General features: G+C 32.1%; 1 protein-coding gene across 1 annotated transcript in view; it reads left to right on the forward strand.

Moving 5' to 3' along the window:
• Positions 1-1321: 1321 nt before the first annotated feature.
• Positions 1322-27368, forward strand: part of LOC107439805 (lectin-30A) — a 37615-nt gene continuing 11568 nt past the window's right edge. Inside the window, exons 1-10 of the mRNA XM_016052512.2 lie at positions 1322-1533; positions 4284-4486; positions 6168-6330; positions 11526-11666; positions 11886-12014; positions 15306-15469; positions 16941-17043; positions 21085-21320; positions 23975-24155; positions 26447-26599. Of these exons, the coding sequence (XP_015907998.1) occupies positions 1476-1533; positions 4284-4486; positions 6168-6330; positions 11526-11666; positions 11886-12014; positions 15306-15469; positions 16941-17043; positions 21085-21320; positions 23975-24155; positions 26447-26599 (1531 nt within the window). The 5' untranslated portion in view covers positions 1322-1475. The remainder of the gene's footprint in view (positions 1534-4283; positions 4487-6167; positions 6331-11525; positions 11667-11885; positions 12015-15305; positions 15470-16940; positions 17044-21084; positions 21321-23974; positions 24156-26446; positions 26600-27368) is intronic.

Here is a 27368-nt window from a genome sequence, read left to right on the forward strand (position 1 = left end):
CATTTAGAAGGAATTTTTGAATCCTTTAAATTTTTAAAATATCACCCACACTCATGTGCCGAAGATAGTTTTTCATTAGAGTCTTGTAAAAGTATAATTTATTAAATTTTGACCATTAATATTTTCATTAATAATATTGATTATTTATGAAGGATATTTATTAGCATTTAATACTCATTCATCAGTATAAATAGAATTAATCTGATTAGCTCTGAGTAAAATAATTTATAATTTAGAGGAAGTTTAAAATCAAGTAACGGAAATCTTAGTGTAATTAGAAAAACCACTAAACGCCCCGAGTTCTGTTCCAAGACTTAAAAAAATTACAGTTTTTATTTTTTTTAAATAATGTGTCATATTAAAAAGTTATACATTTAATGATAACTAGGTTGTTAAATTTTTAAAAATAAAATATTTCATATTTTATTCTAAATTAGCGTAAGCATAATTAATTACATTAATCAATTTATTTTCATAAATAATTATTTGTTATTAATAATCATTAACGAACATCAAGATAATAAAAGCATTAACTGTCAATAAGTAATAATTATACAAATTTTTTTTAAGATTGTTCATTTTTTAAATCATACCATTTATCTTACATTTTAGCTGTACCCTTAGCCCAAAAATAAAAAATAGTAATGAAATTTACAAAAAATTGTAAATATATGTCTTTAAATTTACAAGAGACTCTTTAAAAACTAGTTTTAAAAATTTGCATTCGGAAATGTTTTTTTTTTTTTAACTTTAGTAGCTTCAACGTGCGATCGTTTTTGAAACTGGTTTATGCACTTTTTATTTGTTTTGTAGCTTTATACAGAAATCGCTCAGAAAAGGGGGGGAAATTTTATACATTTCTATAAATTTTTATTTTAGTTTAACTTTTATCAGGAGCAATTTTCTAAACTTTAGAACACTAAATATACATTTTTACAAAATAAATGTTTTTTGCGAGTCATCTTAAAATTCCCATTCATTGGATTAAATTTATAATTACTTTTAATTATAGCAGTGAAATTCAGTTACATTATTTTTTATGAATACTTGTTTTAATTGAGTTATATTGTGACAAGAAAAATTAGAGAATTTAATTTTCCCAACTTGCATAGTGGTCTAAAAACTAACAACAGTAACTCAGCCAAATAAAAAATTTAAAAAACGTGTTTGTTTTGATTTAGTTTCTAAATTTTACTTAATTTTTAATTAGTAGGGAAAGAATATTTGCTAACAATTTTTATTTTGTGTACCTTTTGAAAACTAAAACTAAACTAAATGATGTAACCAATTTTTAGTTAAAATTTCCCGTAAAAAGGATTACGGTGACACTCCAATTTATCTATTTCTAATAGCGTGGGAGAACGCAATACGGATTTAAATCTTATCAACGAAGATTACAATTTCACCTGCTGAAACGGCTAATTCGTAATAGTGAGATTCGAACATTTTTTTCTTCCAGACTAGCTCCATCTGACATGGCCTTCGAACATGTGTCTCTGATTTTTGGAATTTTACTGTGCTTTCCTGTCATATGTAAGAACTTCTATTTTTGTAGCCTTATTTTGATCACATTGATGATATTTGATCGTGTCTTTGATCATATATATTAAATCCTTGTCAACAAAGAGCCTTATTCGTGTTCTATTTTCCTATCTAAAAAAAGTCTTAAGTTCAAAATAAACACTTTTAAAAAACGTGTATATTAAAACGGGAGAATTTAAATTTATATTCGATCCCAGAAGTGACAGCAAAGAAGGTAACAAACGCATTTTCTATTAAAAAATGGAATTAGAATAATTCTTGTACATTCGTTTAAATAGGTAACAAACGCGTTTTCTATAAATGAAAAAAATGGAATTAAAATAATTCTTGTACATTCGTTTAAAATTATTGTTCCTATTTTATAATAAATAATTAGTTTTCCAATAATTATGATTTCGGGATTTTTAACTGTTATAATTTATTGTTAAATAAATTTTTCTTTCAGATAAATATTTGAATCCTAGATCATGCGAATACAATAAACATAAAAATTCAACTTCTTTTAGGAAGGAAAGGCGCTCTGTTTAAGTTATTATTTTTCTTCGCCCGCCAACTGCAATTATCATTATCAAAATTGACTGTCTTCATATTCTTCTTTTAGAAAAATTTTTCATGCTCGCTATTTATAGTCAAACTTCACCAGTCTAAATTAGTTTATAACTGTTAGTTGAAAAATTGCTGGTAGGGAAAAATATCTAAACATATAGAAATAAAATATTTCTGAACATATTTTTAGTTAATTTGATATTGTTTTGTGTTAAAGTGAGTGAGAGATGATAATAATGAATAGAGCGGTATAAGTGAGAGGTGATAATAATGAATACAGAGGTATAAGTGAGAGGTGATAATAATGAATAGAGAGGTATAAGTGAGAGGTGATAATAATAAAGAGAGAGGTATAAGTGAGAGGTGATAATAATGAATAGAGGTATAAGTGAGAGTTGATAATAATGAATAGAGGTATAAGTGAGAGATGATAATAATGAATAGAGGTATAAGTGAGAGGTGATAATAATGAATAGAGGTATAATAGAGAGGTGATAATAATGAATAGAGGTATAAGTGAGAGGTGATAATAATGAATAGAGAGGTATAAGTGAGAGGTGATATAAATAAAATAAAATTGACATGAAAAGAACTATCAATGTAATCATAATATTGATATAGAAAAAAATTCTCTTTTACCGAGTAATTATCACACATACGCGTTTTTTCTTATTACTATGTTTTCATTAACGATCAACATTAAAAATGGGCTTCAAATTGTTTCACGTCAAGGCCTATATTTCAAAAATAATAGGAAGGGGAAGTTAAAATAAGTCATAATTGTAGAGAATACTTATTATTATAGATTTAGGCTTGTTATATTAACTAATAATTTCAGAATAATTGTGCTTAGAATAGTTATTCCAAATTTAAATAATGATATAATCCAAAGGAAATATTAACTATCTTAATGTAATGGAAGTAAAACTGTCCCACGTTTTGGGTTAGAACGGTCAAGGAGGTTGAGGCTTCACAATTTCATAATCAATGACATGATACTTTACTGTATTTTTCGCAGAAAAAACTTTAAATAATAGATTTTTTTTTTCTTCTGTTTTTAACCGTTATCCGCACACTATAAAATGTTCCCGTTTTTTTACGGAATTTCTCCGTATATTTGACGGATTTAACTGTTTTTTTCTCAAAATAATTTTTCTCTGTGTTTTACCCAAATCATAAACGGATTAAACCATCTTGTTCAAACTTCAGTTTTTGCCAAGCAATTGTGCTTTCCGTAAGATTATTTTACCTTTCTTCAAATCATTTCACTATTGTTTTCTATATTCGCTCTTACTTTTCAGAAATTATTTTATGATTATGAAAATAGCATAGATAAAATTGTGATTCGACTTCATCATCAAATTGATAATCTGTTACTAGATACATTTTTTTGACACCTTTAAAAGAGTAGGCCAATATAGTTTTAAACGTTTTTACTCTTAAATTTGATTTCAATGGGAAAAACTTTTAAGGTATAGTCAGTTTAAGATATGTTTTCATACCGGAACACTAGAGCTGCCGCGGTTCAGGTGACAGAGTGCTCGCCTTCCATCGTAGTGACCCATGTGTTGACTCACCATATGAATTCTACTCTCGGCTCGCACCGTCAAATTGAAGCTGCCATAGCTGTTCTAAATAACTGCCATAGTTAGTAGTAATTTTATGCGGCCATATTTATTTTACAATTTTGTCTTTCTAAAATAACAGAGTTTTTTGTTGTTGTTAAAATAACAGAATTTGTTCGTTACAATAAGGGAGTTAGCTAAAATAGCAGTGCTTGTCTTCGTAAGAAACATGTGCTAGATTTTGTGAAATAAACGGTTTTATGCTGGCACACCAGCAGACAGTTTTTGTTCAATAAATTCAACAGATTTCATAACAGTGTAGCACTGTGCAATGCGCACCAACCGCATTTACTTCATAGACAAACTTGTAGCCATAGATCAATCTGAAGCTGAGTGGTTTAGAAGTCACCAACGGGAATAATATCTTACAATGAAACCTCAGTTCATAATTGAATAACCCGATTAAAAAAACAAAAGAAAACATACAAGAATAAGATTTTTCATTTAAAACCAACATTAATCTTATTTGCAATTGAATAATTTCGAGCAAATCGAATTCGAAATATATTGAGATTCGATGCAATATTGAAATCGAGCTATTGCAAAATAAAAGTATCGATTCCTTTTCAGATTCTTCGGTGATTCTGGATGGCATAGAATATTGCCAACTCTACAATCCCCCATGGGTTAAATATAAAGGCTACTGTTATTTGTTCCATCAAGATTGGAAGACTCGAGTTTCCTTTTATGATGCAGAGGATGAATGCCGTGGAAGAGGAGGACATCTTGCTTCCATTCATTCCGAAGACGAGAACAATTTTTTTGTCAGAATGGTATGAATTTCATTCCATAAAGTTTTTTTTTATCGCATGTATGATATGTATTCGAAAGTTTTTCGCATAATATGTAGGTAAGAGACTCTTAATTCAAAGAAAATTTATTCGTAGAATGTAGGAGCATTATTCAATTTTACTACTGCTGTTAAACCATTTTGATTCTAAAGGTTCCATTTATAATCTTTTTATTATTCCAGAAACTATGCGAATTTATTAATCCTTCTTAGATGCAATATTAAAATTCAATGAACTGAATTTTGTGGTCAATATTGCATTTCCGCCATGTTTAATAGAAAATAAAAGGTTTAAATAATAATTTTTTAAAAATGGCAGTTGAAAAGTTAAGAAATAAATAAAAAGGTGTCTTGGGATTTTTTTTACTCTATTATGACCCCATATGAACCGGTAGAAACTCGCTAGATTGACTTTCACAATAGTAAACGAACAGAGCGAAACAAACAGAAACAGTAGAGAAATTTTGTACTATGTTGTACAACACACGAAACAAGAAACGCAACACGCTGAGTAATTTTTGTTCCAATGATCGATTTTCAAGTACTAGAACTCAAACTTTGTGGTTCACAGTTCTCAAATATGCTAATTAACTGCTAAAAACGATGTTTTATGTTGCGAAATCAGACGCAAGAACGTACTATCTCTGATTTTGACGGATTAGGATTTCTTACCCTCAAAATATGGGGTTAAGTCGCAATCTGGAAAAGATGGTCCCAATTTAATCAAGAGCTACAATAAGTCTGGACCCCTTAAATGTTAATTTTATGTTTTTACATATTTATCCCGATGTCGAAAACTTTTTATCCAATTGAAAATTTTTGCACACAATTATAAAATTCGTCTATCCAAAGATAATTCCTTACAAAAAGAAATGTTTTTCAATAATTTGTTATTTTTATTATTTTATTTAATAATAGTCGAAATTTTAAGGTTTGCGAATTTCAAAAAGTAATTTGAAAGGACAAAATACAAAAGTTGAACAAAATCGGTCGAATAATTCCGGAGAAAACGAATTTTTAAAAAGTGGTATATTTAAAAATCGATTTCTCAGAAACCATTCGACTGATTTTGTTCAAATTTAATATTTTGACAATTTATATCGCAGTTTTTAAAATGATGTAAAATTTTGTACAACTTACTTATAAATTTTTTAAATCAGTAAAATCAATGAATTACTCTGATTAAATAAATTTTATTGTAAAAATTTCGGTGTAATATTTGATTGTAAAAATAGTTTTTACGATAAAATGGATTTTACGGATGATACATCTAAAGCGGCAGTATTTTGTACCGTAATTTGATCCGGAATTTTTTGCAGTTTTGTTGCTGTAACGTTAACCTGCCCAGCCATGTGATTTAAGTGACATAGTTGGGCTTAATCATGTATTTTTCTCGAGTTATAAATACTCAATTGCCAACAGTTTAATTTATATCAATGACTTTTGCTAAGCCAACGAGGAAATTTAATTTTCAAACGTGTCTCCCAAACAATCTAGATTGAAAAATTTTTAGGATCGGGGTCTAAAATTGCCTCTTGCCGTCTAATTTTCTGGATTCTTTCCCAAATGGTTCTGGAGTTCTGCAATAAGCAAGTAGGCAGGCATACACACAAACAAATTCTTACTTTTATTATTATAAATTTAAGAAAGTTATTATTTGATAGGCTAATAGTGGTGTATTCCGAGGTCGCCAATGGATTGGACTAAATATATTGAAGGGAAATACGACTCCTGAGTGGACAGATGGCACTCCTGTTAACTATACAAAAATCGTTCCAAAAGATTTCTACAAGAATGAGAAATGCTTCATATTCATGCGTGATAAGAGTAAGTTAATTAATAATTTTCTTATTTTATTGGTCAATGTTTGATTCGAACTCTGAAATGAAGCCGAATGATTTTATTCATTGCAACGAATGGTCGTTTTATAAACGAATTCACATCAATCGAACTACCATTCCAGAAGATTCCTCCAAGAATGAGAAATGTTTCACATTCTTGTGTGCACATGAAATTTTCACATGAAATCATTTCTCTATGCAAAACTATTTCTCTTTGTTGTCGTTCCGTTCTTATTGGATGAACCAAAAAATTACATAGAAGGCATCTTTAATTAGCAAAGAAAAAGACACGAAAATCTTTAGGTGCCATAAATATTTACATATAAAAGTTACAACGGTATTTACCTTAAATATTTATCTCTTCTGTAATGTTTTTTTTTTTTTTTTTTTTTTTAAATTTTGGTTTGATTTGATTACAGAAATATTTAACATAAATAGGAAGTCATCTTCAACTACTTTTAATTATTATACTGTCTATATTTAACTTATTTTACCTTTTCAGCTGTTTTTATGGTGTTTTATTAAAATAGGACTTTATTAAAAACGGAACAATTTTACTCAAAAGTAATAATCTTATTCAATAGTATTGGCATAAATTAAAAAGTTAAGTTTTTATATTTAAATATAATGAAGTTGCTCTATGATATTACCTAATATGAAGCCAACCTTTGTCAAGCCAACCTTTGTAAAGCCAGCCTTTGTAAAGTCAGACATTTATAATAATAATTATAATATGGACATTTATAATAAGTATTGGAAAAAAAGCAAATTATCAGTCAGTATTAATGAATGCGACGAAATCACGCAGAAAACTGCAAAACATATACAGACACAACTAATTAAGCTAAAGTCTACGCAATTTATTTTTACTTATTATTTATCGTTAATATACATTATTAGATTAAGCAAGACATGTTCATAGAAGTTATTCATCACATCAAAATAAAGATTAACTATATTCAGTATCATTTGGCATAGTGCTATTATTCGTGGTCCAAAGTAAAAAATTACCATATACAACTATTTCCTTTGGTACTTATCTTTTTCATTGGGCCATAAGAAATCTATTTTCAATTTCCATAGTACCTGTATTAAGTATATCTTGGTACCAATATTAGTATATTTAGAGCGTATATTTTTAATAAAAGTATTATCTATTACCAAAATTCTCATATAGGAATAAGTAATTTATCTTTATTGATTAAACTTTTTACAACAAAATGTATGGTATTTTTAATTTCAATTTGTATGTACTAGCAAAATTAATTGATTGTAACTCTTAAAACTAATAAGTAACAACACTGAATATTTGACTGAATGTGGTAAAATATACTATTGTTATTGCCGTTAAACTTGCTGTGATAATTAGAACCAATTATACCAATATAGATGCCTAATATACGCACTGTGATAATAGGTTATTTATGACCCTCCGAAATGGATAATGGACCATACTGCACATTCATAACATTTAATACATAACCTTTACTTTTTGCTATTTGTTGTATATTCCGTTGAGGCTTTATACTATTAGATTTACCATAATATAAGTTAGAAATTTCATTCGCCCAAAGAAAGATTAACTATACATGTATCATCATTTTTCATCTGATATTCAGAATTTACAATTATCCCACGGCTTCATATTCAAATTTCAATTCTCATAATTCAAACTTCAATTTTCTTTTATCAACTCTTGTTGAGTTTCCAAATTTAGGTTTAAAAAGTCATGCTCAAAAGCGTAAATATATTAAATACATCGATAGATGAAACACGTGGTTTCATATACCTTTTGAAATACAATTTCAGAGACGTCATCATTATACTTTGCGAAATTATGAACGTTGATTTTACTTGTGATAAGCTAACGTAAGAAATAAAAGAGGAATATTTCATAAAAACATGCGATAAAACTAATTTTTGATTTTTCAGAGCAGTAAAATAGCAATACACTCATATTTTAAATCCTATGGAAAACTCATTCTGTGGGATGTAGCGCGTGAACCGGTTGACGGAGGGAGCTTTAAAATAGACAGTTAGGTCTGTCGAGTTTACGAACGTATGTATAAAAACCAAATTTGGTGTGGATGGGTTAAGAACTGCGGATTTTCATACGGTACGTATACACCGAAGAGCCATTACATTATGACCACCCTGCTAATAATATGTAGGACCACCTTTAGCCCTCAAAACTGCTAGCACCCGCCGTGGCATTGATTCCACAAGGTGCTGATAGGTAGTCTGAGGTATCTGGTACCAAAGCGATCACCAAATGGTCCTGCAATTCCCTCACATTGCGAGGGGGTAGCGTGGCAGCACGAATTTGGTTTTCCAAGTAGGACCACAAATGCTCTATTGGATTAAGGTCAGGTGAGTTTGGGGACCAAGACATGACTTAAAAGTCACTGGAATGTTCCTCGAACCAATCCATGACGATTCGTCCCTTATGGCATGGTGCATTATCCTGTTGGTAAACACCATCCCCCGCAGGAAAAACTGCTGCCATGAATGGATGAACCTGGTCTGCAACTATGTTCAAGTAGCTTACAGATGTCAGGGATTGTCCTATGAGGATTATGGGTCCTAATGTGCCCCATGAAAACATTGTTCCTGGGCGAGAAACCATGAAAACCTGGGCGAGCCTATTGTTATAGATGGAGGGTGATCATAATGTAATGGCTCTTCGGTGTATATACACATACACACGCACGCACATTTGCATGTGAACTATGCTACTTTATTTAGATAGATTTTATGCAAAATTATAGACAATGTAGGCGATTAAAATAATTATAGTAAAATAATTATTTGAAATTTTTAAAAAATACTAGAAATTTACTTTCCGCACTATTGCTAAATAATCTATTCGAAAAAAACGTCTAACGAGTTTTTATAGTAACAGAAAATTGCATAAGAATTTATAAAAACAAGTTTGTGAATTCAGTTTTCATAATAATAGACCAAATTTTATCCCAATAGAACTGGAAATTAACATGGCGGAACCGAATCTGTATAAACAGAATGAAACATTGAATGAGAATAAGACAAACGTCAAGAAACGCGAGTGATTATGAAGCAACCATGGAACTGGCAGCGAGTAGAGATTGAAAAACAAAGAAAACAAAGGAAGGAAAACAAAACCTAAACTTACAATAACTTTTACAACACTTAACGTACGGCAACAGATTTGACAGTTCGGATAGCGTGCAACTGGTTTCGTGTCACAAAACGGGCCAATACACGAATGTTAACACTAAGTCAATAACTCTTTTCTACTTTTTCTTATTCGTCAAATTAATGTGCACCGCTTTAATAAGAACTCTGAAAATAATTTGATTTCAATGATTGTTTCGAAAAAGTGGGTTAAATACAAATAGTATACATCAAGCGTATATATATATTCCGAAAATTTTTTTCACGTATGAAACGTATAATAAAAGCTCGATGTGCAGTGCGCAAAAAAGTAAACAGAATAAGTTTTCATGTAATGATCGAATGTTCATCTTGGTAAGAATCAATCTTAATTATTCAGGGGGGTAACCTCAAATATTCTAATTAATTAGTGCAAACGATATTTTAAGATTAATTAAGATAATATTTTGAGATAGCGATATTTTAAGCGTACCTTCTCTGAATAAGCATACCATTTGTTCGACGAACTTCAGACCCCCAAAATATAGCGTGTAGCCGCAATATGAGATATATGGTTCCAATAGTGTGATCAGGAGAGCGGTCTAAAGTTTGGACCCCTTAATGTTAATTTTACTTTTTGAGGCGTCCGCTATATCTCGAGAACTTCTAAAGTGAATTGAAATTTTCTCGCGAACAATTATACAATTCGTTTAACCCAAGATAATTCCATGCAAAAAATACCTTTAGTAAATATTTATTATTTGTATTATTTTATTTAAGTATAGTCTAAAAAATTTTGAATTGTAAGGCATACAGAATTTCGCATCATTTCAAAGAAAGTAATTCTACAAGGCAAATGCAACATTTAAGCGGAATCGGTCAAATAGAAATCGAAAATTGAAAAAGTCGTGTATTTAAAATTCGTTTACTTAATACATATTGCAACGATGTATCATGAATTCTAGTCAAACTAAAAATAAATAACTATTTTGAATTTAAGTCGAATACGAAGTTACTATTTTAAAATATACTTAAATTGATTTGGGATACAATAACTATACCATAAAGTTAAGTTTTTTAGACTGAAGTTTTTTATTTAATAAATTTCATTTAAACTAAGTGTCATAATTTTATTGTGTTTAATAAATAAATAAATAAAAATAAATAAATAAGTAAAAATAAGTAAATAAATAATATCCAAATAGTGATACAATAGTACTTTAACCGTCTAACCATTGAGTCCGTCTAACCATAGAGTCCTAACCTACCTGCTGTTACGGAAACAATTATGCACTTCAAAGTGGGAAACTTTTGATACTTTTCTCATGGACTAGAATCAAAACCTGTTTTAAAAATGCTTACGGTACACCCAGTACATGAAATGTTTAGCTTCGTAACCATAGTTACTGATAGTGCTCTATAGATAGTTGACGTGGGAATTTCTTTAGCACAGCACTTCCTTAAACAGACGGAGGTGTCTTTCCACACCGATCTCCCGGTGTCTTACCTCCCCACAGCTCTTCTCCATTGCTAAAGCCAAAAATAAAGCAGCATGGCTTACTCCAACCAGTCATAATTGGTACCAGGGTACCAGACCGGGTAGCTGTTTGACAACTGACAAAGACCGTCAGTCTCAAACCGCCATCACACGTCTCCGCCGTGGACACCTGAAATCACTGAGGTACTCTGGAGGAGAAAAGTGCTTTGCCCTCTGTACCATGTGCTCTTCGGCCCAGGCATCCCCTGAACATCTACTGGACTGCCTCGGTCTTTTAAAACAAGACCTAATTGAAAGACCCTTACTTGTTTTGGACTTTTTGAAGGTGAACAATCTCATGGACCTTGTCTAGCTAGGCTAGAAATGGGGATTTTAAAGAAGAAGAAAGATTTCTTTAGTTAGACAAGCAATATAGCCAATTGTTAAGCATTTCATATAATAATATATTTATATTTTTTGCTGCAGGAACTTATTTAAAAATTCATTCAACATTTTTTTTTATTAGATTAGTGGATCTTACTATATTTTAACTACTCTTTATTTTATGGTAGAAGGGTGGCGTCCAGAAGATTGTGGGCTCCACTATTCTGCAGTGTGCAAAAGACCAGAGGATGTTACTCCTACCACGATCGCTCCCCCAACAACTATTCCACCCCCCTCTGGATATTGCCCTAAAGATTGGATTCAATTCGGTAGGTTCCATAGGTATTATTTTGTAACTTATTAGTATGGATAAGTTCAATCAGTGTAAAATCAATTGTTTTGGAAGAAATAGTCATTTAACTGTAAAATTTTATGTGTTACCATAAACTTTTTTAGTAATGCGGCGATAAATCAAAACCAAAATTGATCTTACTGAGTGTGAGTTATAAAAATAAGTATTTGATTCAGTATTGAATGCTTTATTTTAGGTCAAAAATGCTACAAGTTTTTTGGAAAGCTGGAAGAAGACAGAGTGAGTTTTAAACAAGCAAGGGACGCTTGTTGGTCATTGGGAAAGGGCAATGATCTGGTATCTATACACAGCATGGAAGAACAAGGTAAACTTGTTTCGAATTAGGCTTTTATCATCGTCAATAAGCAGCGCAATCTAAAAATACACCTTTACATCCATGAAATTTTGAGCTCAACTCAAACATAAAAGAATTTAGTCAAACATAAAAAACGAGATTTCTCGATGGGAATATACATGGTGAATAACAAAACAGTACTGCAGGTAGGTGAAACAATCTAACCTTTAATGATAGAAGCACAAAACATGATACCATATATACACCGAGGTGCCATTACATTATGACCACCCACCATCTATAACAATGGGCTCGCCCAGGTTTTCATGGTTTCTAGCCCAGGAACAATGTTTTCATGGGGCACATTAGGACCCATAATCCTCATTGAACAATCTCTGACGTCTGTAAGCTACTTGAACATAGTTGCAGACCAGGTTCACCCATTCATGGCAACAGTTTTTCCTGCGAGGGATGGTGTTTACCAACAAGATAACGCACCATGTAATAAGGGTCAAATCGTCATGGATTGGTTCGAGGAACATTCCAGTGACTTTCAAGTCATGTCTTGGCCCCCCAAATTCACCTGACTTTAATCCAATAAAGCATTTGTGGTCCTACTTGGAAAACCAAATTCGTGCTGCCGCGCTACCCCTTCGCAATGTGAGGGAATTGCAGGATCAGTTGGTGAGCGCTTGGTACCAGATACCTCAGACTACCTATCAGCACCTTGTGGAATCAATGCCACGGCGGGTGCTAGCAGTTTTGAGGGCTAAAGATGGTCCTACATGCTATTAGCAGGGTGGTCATAATGTAATGGCTCTTCGGTGTATATGAAGCTTTAATTTTAGACTATAGGTGTTACTTTGTGGTCTGCTGGGTATCAAAAATTTTAGGAAGGTTAATTAATTAAAGCAATTTACACTAAACAGAAGAAGGCACATGTTATATTGTAGTGGAAGTACATCGAGGAGAGGCGCCGCAATATCCCATCAAAAAACGAAAAGAACATAAAAAATCATACCTTCATCTCAATCCACTGGAGAAAAGGAGACATCAAACAATTTGGCTTAGCTGCAATAGTTTTAAAAGACACAAGGAAAAGTCCAGAGTTCAGATTTTTGTAGTTTATTAATGTGGATCACTTCTTTTCACGAAAATCGTTGGGGCAGCAGAATTACAAGCATGTCCAGTTAGGGGTCACAAGGCATATATTTTAACAATGGCAGATAAGATTTCTGGGGATCATCTTTTCATCTCTTAGTAGTAGCGTCAGTGGCGGCTGGCAGTGGTAGCAGTCGACAAATAAACATGTCGCTTCTGGAAAGGCGATCCAAAAAAATTTAAGATGGTGATTGATTTTCGTTCTTGTCGCAAAACTGCATCCTTGAGGAGTCGGCGGGCAGGTACTACGCCATTAAGAAAGGGTTAAAGTTCCGTGCCTCAAACAGAGAGAAAACGGAGCAAAATAAACGCTCATTACGCGAGCGAGGTGACTGAGAAAATCAGAGTATCGAACCACCACTTAGTTCATGGCGAGGAAAAACAAACAATCACAGCCCGCAAAAGGCATCCACAGGTGGGTCGGAGAAATGACCGCCATGTAATTAAACAAAAAAAACTCCGTCTCTCAAAGAGAGGAGGGGGTGGAAATGAAAAATCCCTGTTAAGGGATCGTAGATTTTGAATGCTAACAAATATCGAATGCTGCCCGCTCCCAAAAATGGGCGGTATTTATATAAAAGGCCAGAAGTGGAAGTTAAACTCCCTAAAAAGCAAAAGAACCTAGCTTAAGGAGCGAACTGAAGTGAGTTGACTAACCCCTTAAATTTAAGCATAATTAAACACTAACGGTGACCGTACAGTAACTAAAAACATGTGCTGACATCAAAGCCTGCCGAAGGTCACAGGCGTGAAGGTCGGCAGACAGTGAGGCGTCACAGTAGAGGGTTCAGGGGTGTCGGCCTAATTTCTAGGTCACAATCCCAACAGAAAAATTAAGATTTGGTGACTCAATGTCACAATAGGCTATCTCACATTTAGCCCATAACAATAATAACGGACAATCAATATGGTGGACTTTGAAAATTATTGATGGGCTCGTTTCAATTGCTTTTTGACAATTTTGAATGCTATCTATTAAAGTAATGACTAAATTTGATATTTTGTGTTAGCAGTTTCCTATTTTAATCAATATATGTCACCAGGGGCAATATATGTTTCCTACACGTTTCGATTGACAATACTAACTTATAGAATAGTATTACTCTGATACTTAAATAATTGATTAAACCGAGCCGAAATACATATACAGTGAAATTTGTTGGGAAATGTTGAGCAAATATCTTTTGCAATCTACTATTTTCAATGTACTGTTTATTCCTACTTTGCATTCTTAAAAATCGCGTTGCATTTTGAACCGTCGAGTAAGGTTGGTTTAAACTTTCTATCTATACTAGTTTTAAACCATAACATCGCACACACTTGCATATGAAAATGATAAAATTTGAAACATTATTAAATTTACTGTAAAATCGCGCATAACATCAATTTTGAACATGCCCCAATACTTTTAACCATGGTAATTGCTGCTGACTAATTATTATAAAGATTCGGAAGTTACTTTGAAAGCAAAGGTTTGATAGAGGTTCATAATCATAATATAGTAGATTAAAAACGAACGCGTTATTTTCTCTCTATATAAAAGAATCGCAAGGGCCTATTTTGTGTGTTCAACTTAACGTTGCATTTTGTATTGCTGCACAAACACTATTAGAATTTAAATATTAAAAATATGAATGTGTGTGGAAAGAAGTACAAAAAATGTACACTATGGAATAAAAAAAACATCATATTCGATAATTTCTTCCAAAATTATTAACTGGATAAACTGGACGTAAAAAACACCATATGGTTCGCTGTGCAGGTTATAGGATTGAAACCACAAAGTTAAAATTTCACAAGCTGAAAAAATTAATTTTCATTTAGGAATTTTTATGAAATTTACTTCAAAATACCATTCTGTTCAAAATTAATTGCAATTTAAAATGCTTTTTTCTAGAATTTTTTTTCTCACAACTTTTTGTTTTTCATAATGATTATTAATCCATTATTGTACAAACTTTTATTTCCTTCTCTCAAGATTTTCATTTTCTTTGCTCCCGCTTGACTTGATTTCCGAAATAACATAAGTAAGTAAATAAATGAAATAAACAAATAAAAGAAGAATACATGAAATAAAGACAGCAGTTATAACTAACGTTTAGTGTTTTAGAGTGTCTTGATCTCCATTAATTAATTTTGCTTTTTTGAAATAACTTGTAGCTTTCATAACCCAACATTTGTATGATTTCGGCTCTTCCGTTTGGATTGGAATTCAGAAAGTGGAATCGGATGAAATTGGTCACGATATCGTATTTGGCTGGATCGATAATTCCAGGAGTGATTTTAAGAATTGGGCCTCCGGACATCCAATTCCAGGAACATGGGTAATTTTTAAAACTATTTCTTTCCTGGAACGATATTTAATTTTTAGAGTACTTGAAAATGAAATACACTTTATTCTTGGTCTTATATATCTCAAAATATTTTTAAAAATATATATTTTCCCCTCAATCTGATGCTTTCACAAATGAAAAATTGTTTTTGTTTTCAAAAAAAAATCTTCACAACTGGTGCTTTTGCTGAGAATATTTTTGAGTTAAAAAAAGACAATAAAATTTAAAATTAAAAATGAACCAACTTTTAATTGAAAAAAATTTTAAAGATTGAGTTCACGTTACTCTCTTTCCTCCCTGGAAACTTTTTTTAGCTGTTAGAAAAGTTAACTGGAATTAACTCGAATAACTTTTAAAAGTTAAGAATTAAAGATTTAGCACACAAAAATGCATTAATGATAGTGTGATAAAATAAAATGATTTTACTATTCGTTCGTGTAGAAGTATTTTCATATCTTAAAGGGTCTAGAGGAGTTTTTACTAATAAAGTTTTCGATTTTTTTTTTGGGGGGGGGAATATTTGTTAAAACCTGTTTTATTCTGAGCAATTCGAGAACAAGCATAAGATAAGACTTAACTAATAAACATTTTAGGAATAATATTCTTAAATAATTGTTTCTCTACTCTCCAGTGTTAAAGAATTCTTAAAAACGCGCCAAGAAGATGTTATAATTTTTTTATTTAAAAAATTTCTTATTAATGTTGTGCAAATTGTTTTAAAATAGTGTAAAATGACTACAAAAGGATAGAGAGGGAAAATATTCTGTATTGAAATGAAATATTTAAAATAAATTACTATTTTCAAAAGTTGTTTGTTTATAGCTATAGGAGAAGGCTAAAATAATTCCATTCTTTTCTTAACAACAATATGGAAAATTCATCAAAATAAGCAAGGGAATTGCTAATGAGAAAATTGAGCCAAACAGACCGAAAGAAGTTAGAAAAAGAAAATCTCAAAAAATAACAGGCTGCATAAGGAAATTAATATATTTATCCATTTGAGTTTGAAAATAAACTCATGCAGTATCTAAATCTAAATTGAAGCACGCAAGAAACAAATAGCTCATTATACAGGGTTATTCATATTCCCTCCGCCTGTAAACGCCATTCTTCAGTGGTACATGTTACTGCCATCTACCGGCAACTGCTTAAATTAAAACTCGAAAACTTTTGGAATAATTTCATATGTTCTTTTTAGCCATATTCGTCTTCGTTTTTTCGTCTTCGTTACTATAACGCTTCGAAGGGAATTATGAATAACCTTGTATAATAATAAATGAAATTAAATATGCTATCCTTTCTATTTTTACCATAAAATACCAGAAACTCTGGGAAAAAAATGTTTTAAAGTTTACTGAAATCGCATTTATTATATCATTGAAAAGCAATTATTTTGTTTAAACAATAGCGTGATCTAAATATGTTAGTTTGAAAAAATTTTTATTCTTATAATTTTTTATAGAAATATTGCGGTAGGTTAAGTTATGAAGAAGTTGCAAAAGGAGAATGGATTTCTGATTACTGCGATGTTTCTAAAAGAGGATATATATGCCAAAGAGAATCTGGTAAACACTTGATTTATATCTATATCTGCCTTTCTATGCGTATTAAAATTTTATCTGAATATAAACTATTTATTTCAGTTGGTTTTATATTTAAAAAAAATTTCAAATTAGTTTAAGTAATTGCTCACTGTATATTCTACACAACTGAAGAAAGACGATTCTAATTAAAAAAAACACCTAAAATCACATTTATTTCGAATGAATTTATAGAAGAGAGTTTACATGATTGGAATGAAATTGAAAAAAAAAGCAACCGAAATGGTAGTAAACTTCCAAAATCGTTTGTAATTGATGTTAAAATTGTTCATTAATAGCATTAGCTATAGAATGTGATTAAAATCTAGTACACACATTTAACCCCTTAACGATCGGTTAATTTTCAAGAAAACGGTCATAGAAGTGCCTATTTTGCCAAATGCACGTATTTGATTAGTGCTGACATCTAGCTTAAAGTAAACTAACTATCTACAATTACTTTAAAATTATCCTGGTACGGCTGCATCTGGTGTGTAAAATGAGAAATAAAATGTTTTCCGGGCAAAAGAAATGAATCAGTTTTATTCCTATTGGCGCGTTACTACTGAACACTCCAGCCCGGAAATTTCACGGGAGCGAGAAATAGAGGGCGAAACCTCACCCCGTAATTTTCACGGGAACGAGAAGGGTTAAGAACAATTTTGCGAAAAGCAAATGATATATGTTTCATGCAAAATTGAAGCAATTGTACAAGTCAAAATGGGCTTTTAAATTTTGTATAAACTGCAAATTACTGCTCTAAAATAATTTATCTTTCTGAAGTGCCATATCAACCTTATTTTATTCACAAATAACATTTTAAAATCAATTAAGGCAAAACGATTCTTGAAATACATCATTTTTAGCATCGTTTCCTCATTTAAAATATTCCGATCTATAAAATTAGACATTTTCTTCGAAAAAATTAGTACCTAGAGATTAATATACATACAATTTTTTAAAATATCTTTTCATGAGAAACTTTGTTATATTACTTTAAATGATACCTAAAAATTCCCCTCCTCTTTTTTTGAGGGAATAGGGGAGTAAGAGAGCTGAATTTGGCATGGGAATCATATTTTTCCATTTATTTTTTCACTCTGAATTTAATAAGATCATTTCATAGATGAATCAGACTCACAGTAAAGACTCTTGCTATCTAAACAAGTAATACATTATTTTCTACGTATTTTTCATATTGATTTGAATGATGCTATACACAAGTCAATCGAACAAAAAGTAGCAAGAGTTTTTATGCCTAAAAAGTAATTCTTTTAAAACATACTTATGTATACACTTTGCTTTGCTATCCAGGAACTACCTAAATACAAAGTATATTTCCTGTGCTGAATTTAGTGTGGCAAAATTGAAATTAAAAAGATAAGTTGTTAAAAATTTATAAGGGTTGTGTGTTCAAAAAGTACAATTTTGTACTTACACTTATTTAAGCATCTTATATTGCTAGACAGACAATTAAAACGTCGTTTTTGATGTATGTTTTTTCGTGTGATTTAATGAGACTAAACACGAATAAAAAAGGGCAATATTTCAAAAGATGACAAGTTTTTTTAAAGTACTCTATATTAAATTGCACTTATTTATAAGAAAAAACTAGATAACTTCGTAACTATTAATCCTATCAACTCGAATTTAATCTAATTCGATTCAATATAAAAAAAATGTCCTCGGAAAATAAACCTCACATGTTTAGATAGCTTTTAGATAGTAAAGTAAAATGCTAAGTGAGTCATGTCAAAAGTAGCACTTTTTACATAAAAAAGCTTTCAACTTTTGAACTATTAGTTTTATTGGCTCCTCTATCTCATTCAATTTAACGTAGAAGATACATAGGAAACAATGTCTCACTTATTTAGATAGCAATATCAGATGTGCAAATCGGTGCAAGTATACAACAAGAAACAAGGGTACAATAGCTACAAGATGCAAATAGGTATAAGATGCAAATAGGCAAACTGATGTTAAAATAGTTTTTCACGTTATCTCCAAAGACTTCGTTAAATTGATTGGTTTGGGTTAATTAAGTCCGAAGTCCAATTAAAGTCCGAATTGTATTTATAAATGTAATTCAGGAGATCTTCCTTTGGGGGAAAAATATGTTTTCCAAGGAATTTCCTTTGTATAGTACTGTTTCCTGTTTCTAAAAATTTCTCTAAGTTTGTATAAAGAGCCGCAGTGTCTCAGGGATTTGAGCCCTCGCCTCTCAATGAGATGACCCAGGTTTCCCAGCGTTAGTTGATCGATACGAATTCTATTCCCGACTTGCACCGACCAGTGCTGACTTAAAATATCCTCAGTGATAGACATATCATGGATTAGAATGCCCTTGCCGTCGGGCTAACCCAAGAAGGTTTTCGTGATTTTTTTCTCCATGTAGCGCACATGCGAATTAGTTCCATCAAGAAGTCCTCCACGAAGTTTGTCTCAATTTTAGATCCATGTGTTCCCTTGTCTTCTGGATTGAGATCAAAGTTACAAGGATATAGAATTGAATATTGATATTTGTGAACTCAGAATTAGGTCGGTTATTAAAAAAAAAAGTTCATATAAGGCTATAATACTAAAAGGAGTTTAATATATAAACATCGCATTTGGTAAAAGTGTGGTTTTTCATAATATAGCCCTAAACTGTTTCATTTATACACGTTTAGTTTGAGTACATTTTGTAATGTAATGTGTAAAATTGGAAAAAAATTTGAGATACTGAGGAAATTTTGAAGTTAAACTTGCTAAGTACTAGCCGGATATACAAAACTAGGGAATATTTCATTAATTCAATTATTTCAAACTATTTCATTAGTTCAAGGCCCTTAATTGTACTCTTTCAACTTTTGGTCATTTTCTTACTACTACCTCTTAAATCAAATTTCTTCAGCTGGAAAGTTTAAATCCTACATGATATTCTCAGCAGTAACGGTTACATCTGTGGCGTAACTACCACTATAAATATTAAATACTAATTCACTAGTATATAAGACATGTTTCTATCTTGAGGTACCTTTTGATAGATGAAGAATGATGTAGTCCATAATTCATCCCCTGTAGTATTATTCTTAATCGATAACGAATCGATTAAGCAAGATGATTATAAATTATTCTTATATGTTGGATGGCAACAGTCTGGTTGAAAAATAGATTCTCTCTTGAGGTACGTTTTGATAGATGAAGATTGACATAAGGCCTGTTTACACGGTCCAATTTCTTGAATCCAAGAAATTGGACAGATTTCTCTGTCCAAGAAATTGGATGATTCGTCGACACTATCCAAGTTCTTGAATGTCACTGATTCGTTGAAAGAAAAACTTGGGCATGCGCATTGTTCATATTCAACATTATAAAATAATACTTACATATGTTTAAAATTACTAAATAAATTCAAATAAAATCATAATAACGTAAATAAACCGCAACAGATCAATTTATTTGAACTAAAATATATGAAAACAGACAACAAAATGACATAATTTGCTGCCTGCTTGCTGACGTCACAAAACCTAAGACGCTGATTGGTTAAGAGAGAAAAAACTTGGATGGAAAGTAGAACATGCTCTACTATCGTCCAAGAAGTTGGATCAAGTTCTTGGATGGTTGTTTACACGATCCAAGCTCAAAGAAAAACAAGTTTCCATCAATATCAATCAATCTCTGTCCAAGAAATTGGATCGTCTAAACAGGCCTATAGTCTATAATTCATCCCCTGCAGTATTATTCTTAATCGATAATGAATCGATTAAGCAAGATGATTATAAATTATTTCTTATATGTTGGATGGCAACAGTCTGGTTAATAAATAGAACAGCTATGGTGAATAAAATATTTGCTTACCTTCCGAATAAGTCTCACTTGTATTAAGATGATAAAACACTTCACATCCCTTAATAATCCAATGAGTATCGCAAGTTTTTGTAGCATATGAGATATTATTAATTATGTTTGCTATACTTTTATGATGTCTTTTCATGTTACGAGTTTATGAGTTATATTAATATGATATTTTTTTTGTATTAGATCCAAGTTTACCAAAACCAGATCCTGAACCATCTAAGTGTAATAAAAACTCTGTCGGATATCGTAACTCGTGTTATCGGTATTTCCCTACACCAGAAACACAAGTGAAAGCTGAGAAGTCTTGCCAAACTCTAGGGGGACATCTCGTATCCATACAAGATGGTTTTGAGCAATCCTTCCTACATAACTTCATTCCAAAATCACAGTCAGTTTGGACAGGTCTATCGTCAATTAAAGTAGGTATCGAGGTGAAATATTAAAAAAATATCTTCCACTTAACGTAGGATTTGTTTTTATTACGTTTATACTTTTTCATCATTTAAACGTCAAACCGACAGCCGATGCGTTTACCAAGAATGGCTGTGATCTTCCTATGGACTGTTTGTTCGCACCCCCACCGCCTGTTTAGGCAGTGGGGGTGCGATTGTTCCTGTTTTTCAGTGGCGCCATCTATGGCCAAGAATTCGACTTCTGCCTCGCCATTCACACAACCACAACCCGTTTATAGGGCGGATCACACATTCACACACAAAGGAGAAAGGACATAGAACATACAGAGAGAGAAAGAAACGTCCATGCCTGCCCAGGATTCGAACCCAGGACCTTTCTGATGCAAAGACAATTCCCTGCCCCCTACACAGACCGGTCGGCTCTGTACTAATTAATCAGCATATTTGAGACCATCCCTTCGAAACATTAAGATTGAGTCCTAAAACGTGAAGATCCGAAAATTATATCAAAGTTATTCAGAGTAGTCAGTTTTTTTTCCCGCACTAAAAACTACTTACATTATTGTAGTTTTTAGTACAACTCTGTATAAAAAGTTTTCCACTCACAAAGATTGAGTACGAGACTAAGTGTTTAGTGTTATTTTTCAAAAATGTGATTTTACGAAACGTGACAAAAGCAAAACGCTGTTAATTGGATGGAAATTTAAGAGAAGAATCTACTGTTGACCAGAAAGATTTTGAAGAGCTATAAATTTCTTTTTAAAAAATATTTTGAATAGATTTCAAAACATACGGACCAATTTAAATTTTTTTTTACATGTTTTCATTTTCTTGCTATCTATAACTTTGCTCAGGTGGCCTAGCGTTCAGCGTGCCTGACTGTGAAGTCATTGGTAACGGGTTCGAATCCCGCTCAGAGCATGGATGTTTTTCTCTCTCTCTGTGCTGTTCTCCGTTGTGTGATGTACGAATGTAGCCCACCCTATAAACGGGTACCTGTGGCAGTGTAGCGTGGGTATTGTTGCTCGCCTCCGTGACTTAGTCTCACAGGTGCCCACTGGGTAACGATAAATGAGCAACACTTCCAGCATCTTCCGAGATGAAGAGTCCCACAGTGGACTGATCGTTAAGACACGGTTCCCAGAAGATCACCGAAGTCAAGCATCACTGGCTGCGGTCAGTGTACGGGTGGGTGACCACTTGGATCAGTCTGCGTAAGGACCGAGGGTGTGCGGTATTGGTCCTCGTTAAACTGCTCTACCGTAAAGTGCTCTTCGCGTGCAGGTCATCGGGCTATCGAAGCAGGGGAGCCATCCCCTCTGCAGAAGATCAAAATTGCGATGGTAGGTCTTCGGATCATCCTCAAGGATGTTTCCCAGACCGTCGCCAATAGCCCATTGTGCAACTCTGTTTCGACGTAAATGAACTACTACTACTACTACCGAGATGAAGAACAAAAGTTCAGTGCCTGCCGTAAAAAAAATAGTCACTTTGCTCAGTCTATTCCTTTTTAAGCCACATGAATTAATTATTTTGAAACTCAGCAAGAAAAACTGTTTTTTTACTACTACGATTCATATAAGCTAAATTCTATTATTTAAATTTTAATACAACAGATCAATCATTTCAATCTGTACAGTAGTTTTTTAGAACGCTGAAACGAATTCCTAAACTTTCAACTTTCTGTTGCATTTATATTTATAACTTCCTAATGTTATGATGTTATTTTGATTCATTCTATAATTTTATTTTGTAATGCTATAAAGTTCAGTCGAGCAGGCAATTATTTCTAACAAGTTGAAAGATAAATTGTAAAATAACCAAAAAGAACTAGCAGCGTTAACTGCTAAAAATTGTTAACGGATCAATTTAAATATTCAGGTTCAGAGAGAAATAAAATAAAAAATTTATGTCAACTTAAGTAGTTATGCAACGTATATTTTAAAATTAGTGTATATAAAAATATATAATGCATACCTTCAATGGAACGTATATAGTATTCTACAATTCATTGCAATTTTGCTTATAAGTAAGATAAGGTAGAATATTCACATCATTTTATTTAATTCCACAAAATTAGATTCGAAATATATTTTTATCTCCAAAAAATTTAATTATTTAATAGCGAGGCGCATGGTTGACAAGTACAAATTAGCATTAATGTGATACACACACAAACATAGAGTAGAAAATACAAGACATACAACAATGAAGAAACATAGGACACCATCTGGCGTTATTTAAAAAAAAACCTTTGTCGCATCACAAAACTCATGTTTATCAAAACTGTTTTAACCCACATGATTAAACACATAAAAAACTGATTAAATGTATGAAGTTTCCAAGCAGAATATTTATTTTCGATTTTTACAACTACCCTACAAAAATCTAAACTCATTACTCTTGAAAGAAAATTTTTTTAAATACCCTTTATTATCTGATACGATTTTGTGTGATTTTAATTTTGATTCCTGATTATGGATTGGAAGTATATTCGTTTGATTTCTTTCGAAATCCCTAGATTATTCTGGGAGAATTTTTATCTCACGGCTACCAAGTACAATTAACTCTTCATTTATAAAAAAATATTTAGTAAAACTTTATGACATTCACAAAAAACTTTGAAGTGAGTAATAACCATATATTCATTCTCCTGTTAGGGCACTTGGTACTTCCGATGGAGTGATAAACAACCTGTGTATTATTTCAATTGGGTTGATGGGCAATCTGTGTTGAATACAACAAAACCATTCTGTGCATATTTAGATGGTAGGAACGTACTCAAATGGAAAACTGCCGATTGTTCTACAGAATTACCATATGTTTGTGAAATTACAGATGGTAAGCTATTTAATTTTATTACCTCAAATAAAACAAAACTAAACTCAGTGGCACGATGGCCCATAGAGAGCCAAGGGCTATTGTGCCCATCTCAGTTTTCTTGAATTGCAGGAGCAGATGTTCCGGTTAGGTGGCCAGCCAAATGCGGAACCCCCAATGTTTAGTTCCCAAGCATGCTTGGTACTCATTTATCGACCCACTGAAGGGATGAAAGGCTGAGTCAACCTTGCCCGGTCCGAGAATGAAACACAGGACCTGTGACACGGGAGAGCGAAGCGCTACCTCTAAGCCACCAGGCGTCATTAATAGTACCTCGGATAAATAACTGGAAAAAAACCTTCATAAAAATATTAATTTACTTAGATCATCATGCTTGAAAATGATTCTTATTTTAATACTTTTAATGACAATAGTCTTGATGATTCCATGGGGAAAATTTTTTTTAAATGAAATTGAAATTTAAAAAATCTGAAAACTGAGAAATGTGTAGTTTTAAATTCTTTTCTCAAAACCACAAATTGAATAATTTCATTGCGTTTAAGTTTATAAGAATAAAATATAAAAGTTCGAGAAAGTATCAAGCGCTAGTTCTACTAATTTAATGACCCCCTTTTTTTCTACCTTTTATGAAAGGTATTGTGCTGTCTAATAATACAATATAATCAAAAGTTAAGTACAAAAATGTAAGGAAAACCCAAATTAAAAATTTAACCGAAAATCGAAGATTGCGGGTATAGAGACCTCTTAATATTTTTACATGTAAAAAATAGTGAGATGTAAAATTGCGTGTCAAAGAGATTTTGCGGATTACGTTCGTATTTTTGTTAAATAAAAAATAATTTAATTTGTAAAATTTTAACTGAAATGAAGAAATAATATGAGTAGTACAAAGTATACAATTCAAAACTACATACTTGAAGAACCGAAATGTTTAGTTTAGGATGTTAATGTACAAATTCGAATGCGTTCATTTTTATGCAAATTACTGGAACATATAAATTTTATATATAGCTGGAAAGTATAAAAAATATTATTTTCAAGATCTTGAAGTAATTAAAAAATATAGAGATTCAGAATATTACTTCGCGAAATATTAGAATCAGTATTTTGCATTAAATTGAGCATGCAAAAGGAACCATAGCTTTAATATTCATTTAAATTTATTTATTTTTTATCACACGATTTCTAAATTAAATTTGGTGAAAGAAAAAGTATAAATAATACGATTTCGTAATGTCACGTGCAGGACAAAATGCATTCCTCAAAAATTTTTATTTGTGAAAAATTTTTAAATTTTAATAAAATTTATTCAATAGGAATGCTAAATCAATGTTTAAAGCTTGAGAAAAATAAGTCATTTAACTGGTTTAAGAGAAAAACTCTTCTTTTCTTACACGTGCGAGTCAGCTATTGTATGTAACTTCAACTATTTATTTTTTAAACAAAAAGGTATTTTAATTTCACTAAAGAGTAAGAAAATTAAAAATTGTTACTAACTTGATTTATATGTAGTCGATTAACTATTCAAAATGAAGTTTCATGATTTAAAGTTGATCCTAAACGAACAGTAGTTTCAACTGCACATCAAGAGTCTATCATAACAGTAATACTTGCCACACTGTTGCCTATCAATAGAAACAAATTTATTAAAAACTACTTGAAGTTCAAGTTATTTGAACCTTTACTGATTGTTATACGTCTTAGTATCAAAGTCCGGCAGTGGACTGATCGTTAAGACACGGTTCCCGGCAGATCACCGAAGTCAAGCATCACTGGCTGCGATCAGAGTGGGAGTGGGCGACCACTTGGATCAGTCAGTGTAGGGACCGAGGGTGTGCGGTATTGGTCCTCGTTAAACTGTTCTACAGCAAAGTGCTTCGCTTGCAGGTCGTCGGGTTACCGAAGCAGGGGTGACATTCTCTCAGCTGAGGATCAAAATCGTGATGGCATGTCTTCGGATCATCCTCAGGGATGTTTCCCAGACCATCGCCAATAGCCCATAGTGCAGCTCTAGTGCGATGTAAATAAACTACAACTACAACTTAGTATAAGGAAAAAAAATATTTTTTTTACAAATTTGTTTTTACTTTTTTCTCTCACAACATCTGCTCTTGCACCTCAGAGCCCAAAGATCAAGAAAACTGAGATGGGCACAGTAGGCCTCGGCCCTCCGTGGGCTGTCGTGCCACTGAGCTTAGTTTCAGTTTAGTACTTTTATGGAAAGACTTCTGCTTATTTTGAAATTCATCAAAAAAAATTTTTTTCATGATATTTGATGAAATTGTTTTCAGATATTGCACCGTCGTTTCCTGAAGTTATAGGAACTTGTGACAGCACGGAATCTACATGGGTTGATATAGGAGATGAGTTTTGTTACCATGTAGGAAAAGACAAGAACCATATTCTCAGCTGGGATTCTGGATTGCGTTATTGTCTCTCAAAGGGTAACAATTTGCTGTTTTATACATCTGTAATGTGCCGACCGGCCTGTGTAGGGGGCAGGGAACTGTCCTTGCATCAGAAAGGTTTTGGGTTTGAAGGATGTTCTTTCCTTCTCTGTACTATCAGTCCTCTGTGTGGGAGCGACGTTGGCCCACCTAACATGGTGCCCCTGAAAAGGAGGCCAACAAAATCGCCCTGTAAATGCCTGAATTGACGGATGTTAACGCGGGTGGGCATTGGAAAAAGAAAAAAAAACGTCTCTAATGTCACTATAGAGTCATTTTTGTTGTATCGAACTTTAAAGTTGTTAAGAGTTCATCTATTTAAAGAATTGTAAAAACAAACTGCATTTTAAACTGTTGTTTTCAAGTATTTCAAAAATATTTGTTACAAATGATACTAAGTAAAAGTGGGTTGAAAGTAAAGTTATTATTAATTTTTTGAAATCTTTTCCGAGGTATTTTCAACAATTAATTATGAAATTTACAGTTTGGCATGTAAAAACGCAGAGTTAAGAGACACATTGAACTTCTTATATCTTTACGAGTCAAACAAGGAAGAAAATCTATTATATATAATTCTCTTACGTGGCTCCCAAATTTTGGCTGTATTTCTTTTCCGCCGGTGGCAACGTTTGCTTTGTTTTGAAAACACCAAAGCATTCTGCCTTTTAATGATGTGTTTCTGATATAATATATATAATTCTCTTACGTGGCTCCCAAATTTTGGCTGAAGTACTTTGTACAACTAAATAAGATTCTTTTCACAACA

Source organism: Parasteatoda tepidariorum, chromosome 7, assembly GCF_043381705.1.
Source record: "Parasteatoda tepidariorum isolate YZ-2023 chromosome 7, CAS_Ptep_4.0, whole genome shotgun sequence".
Lineage (NCBI taxonomy): Eukaryota > Metazoa > Arthropoda > Arachnida > Araneae > Theridiidae > Parasteatoda > Parasteatoda tepidariorum.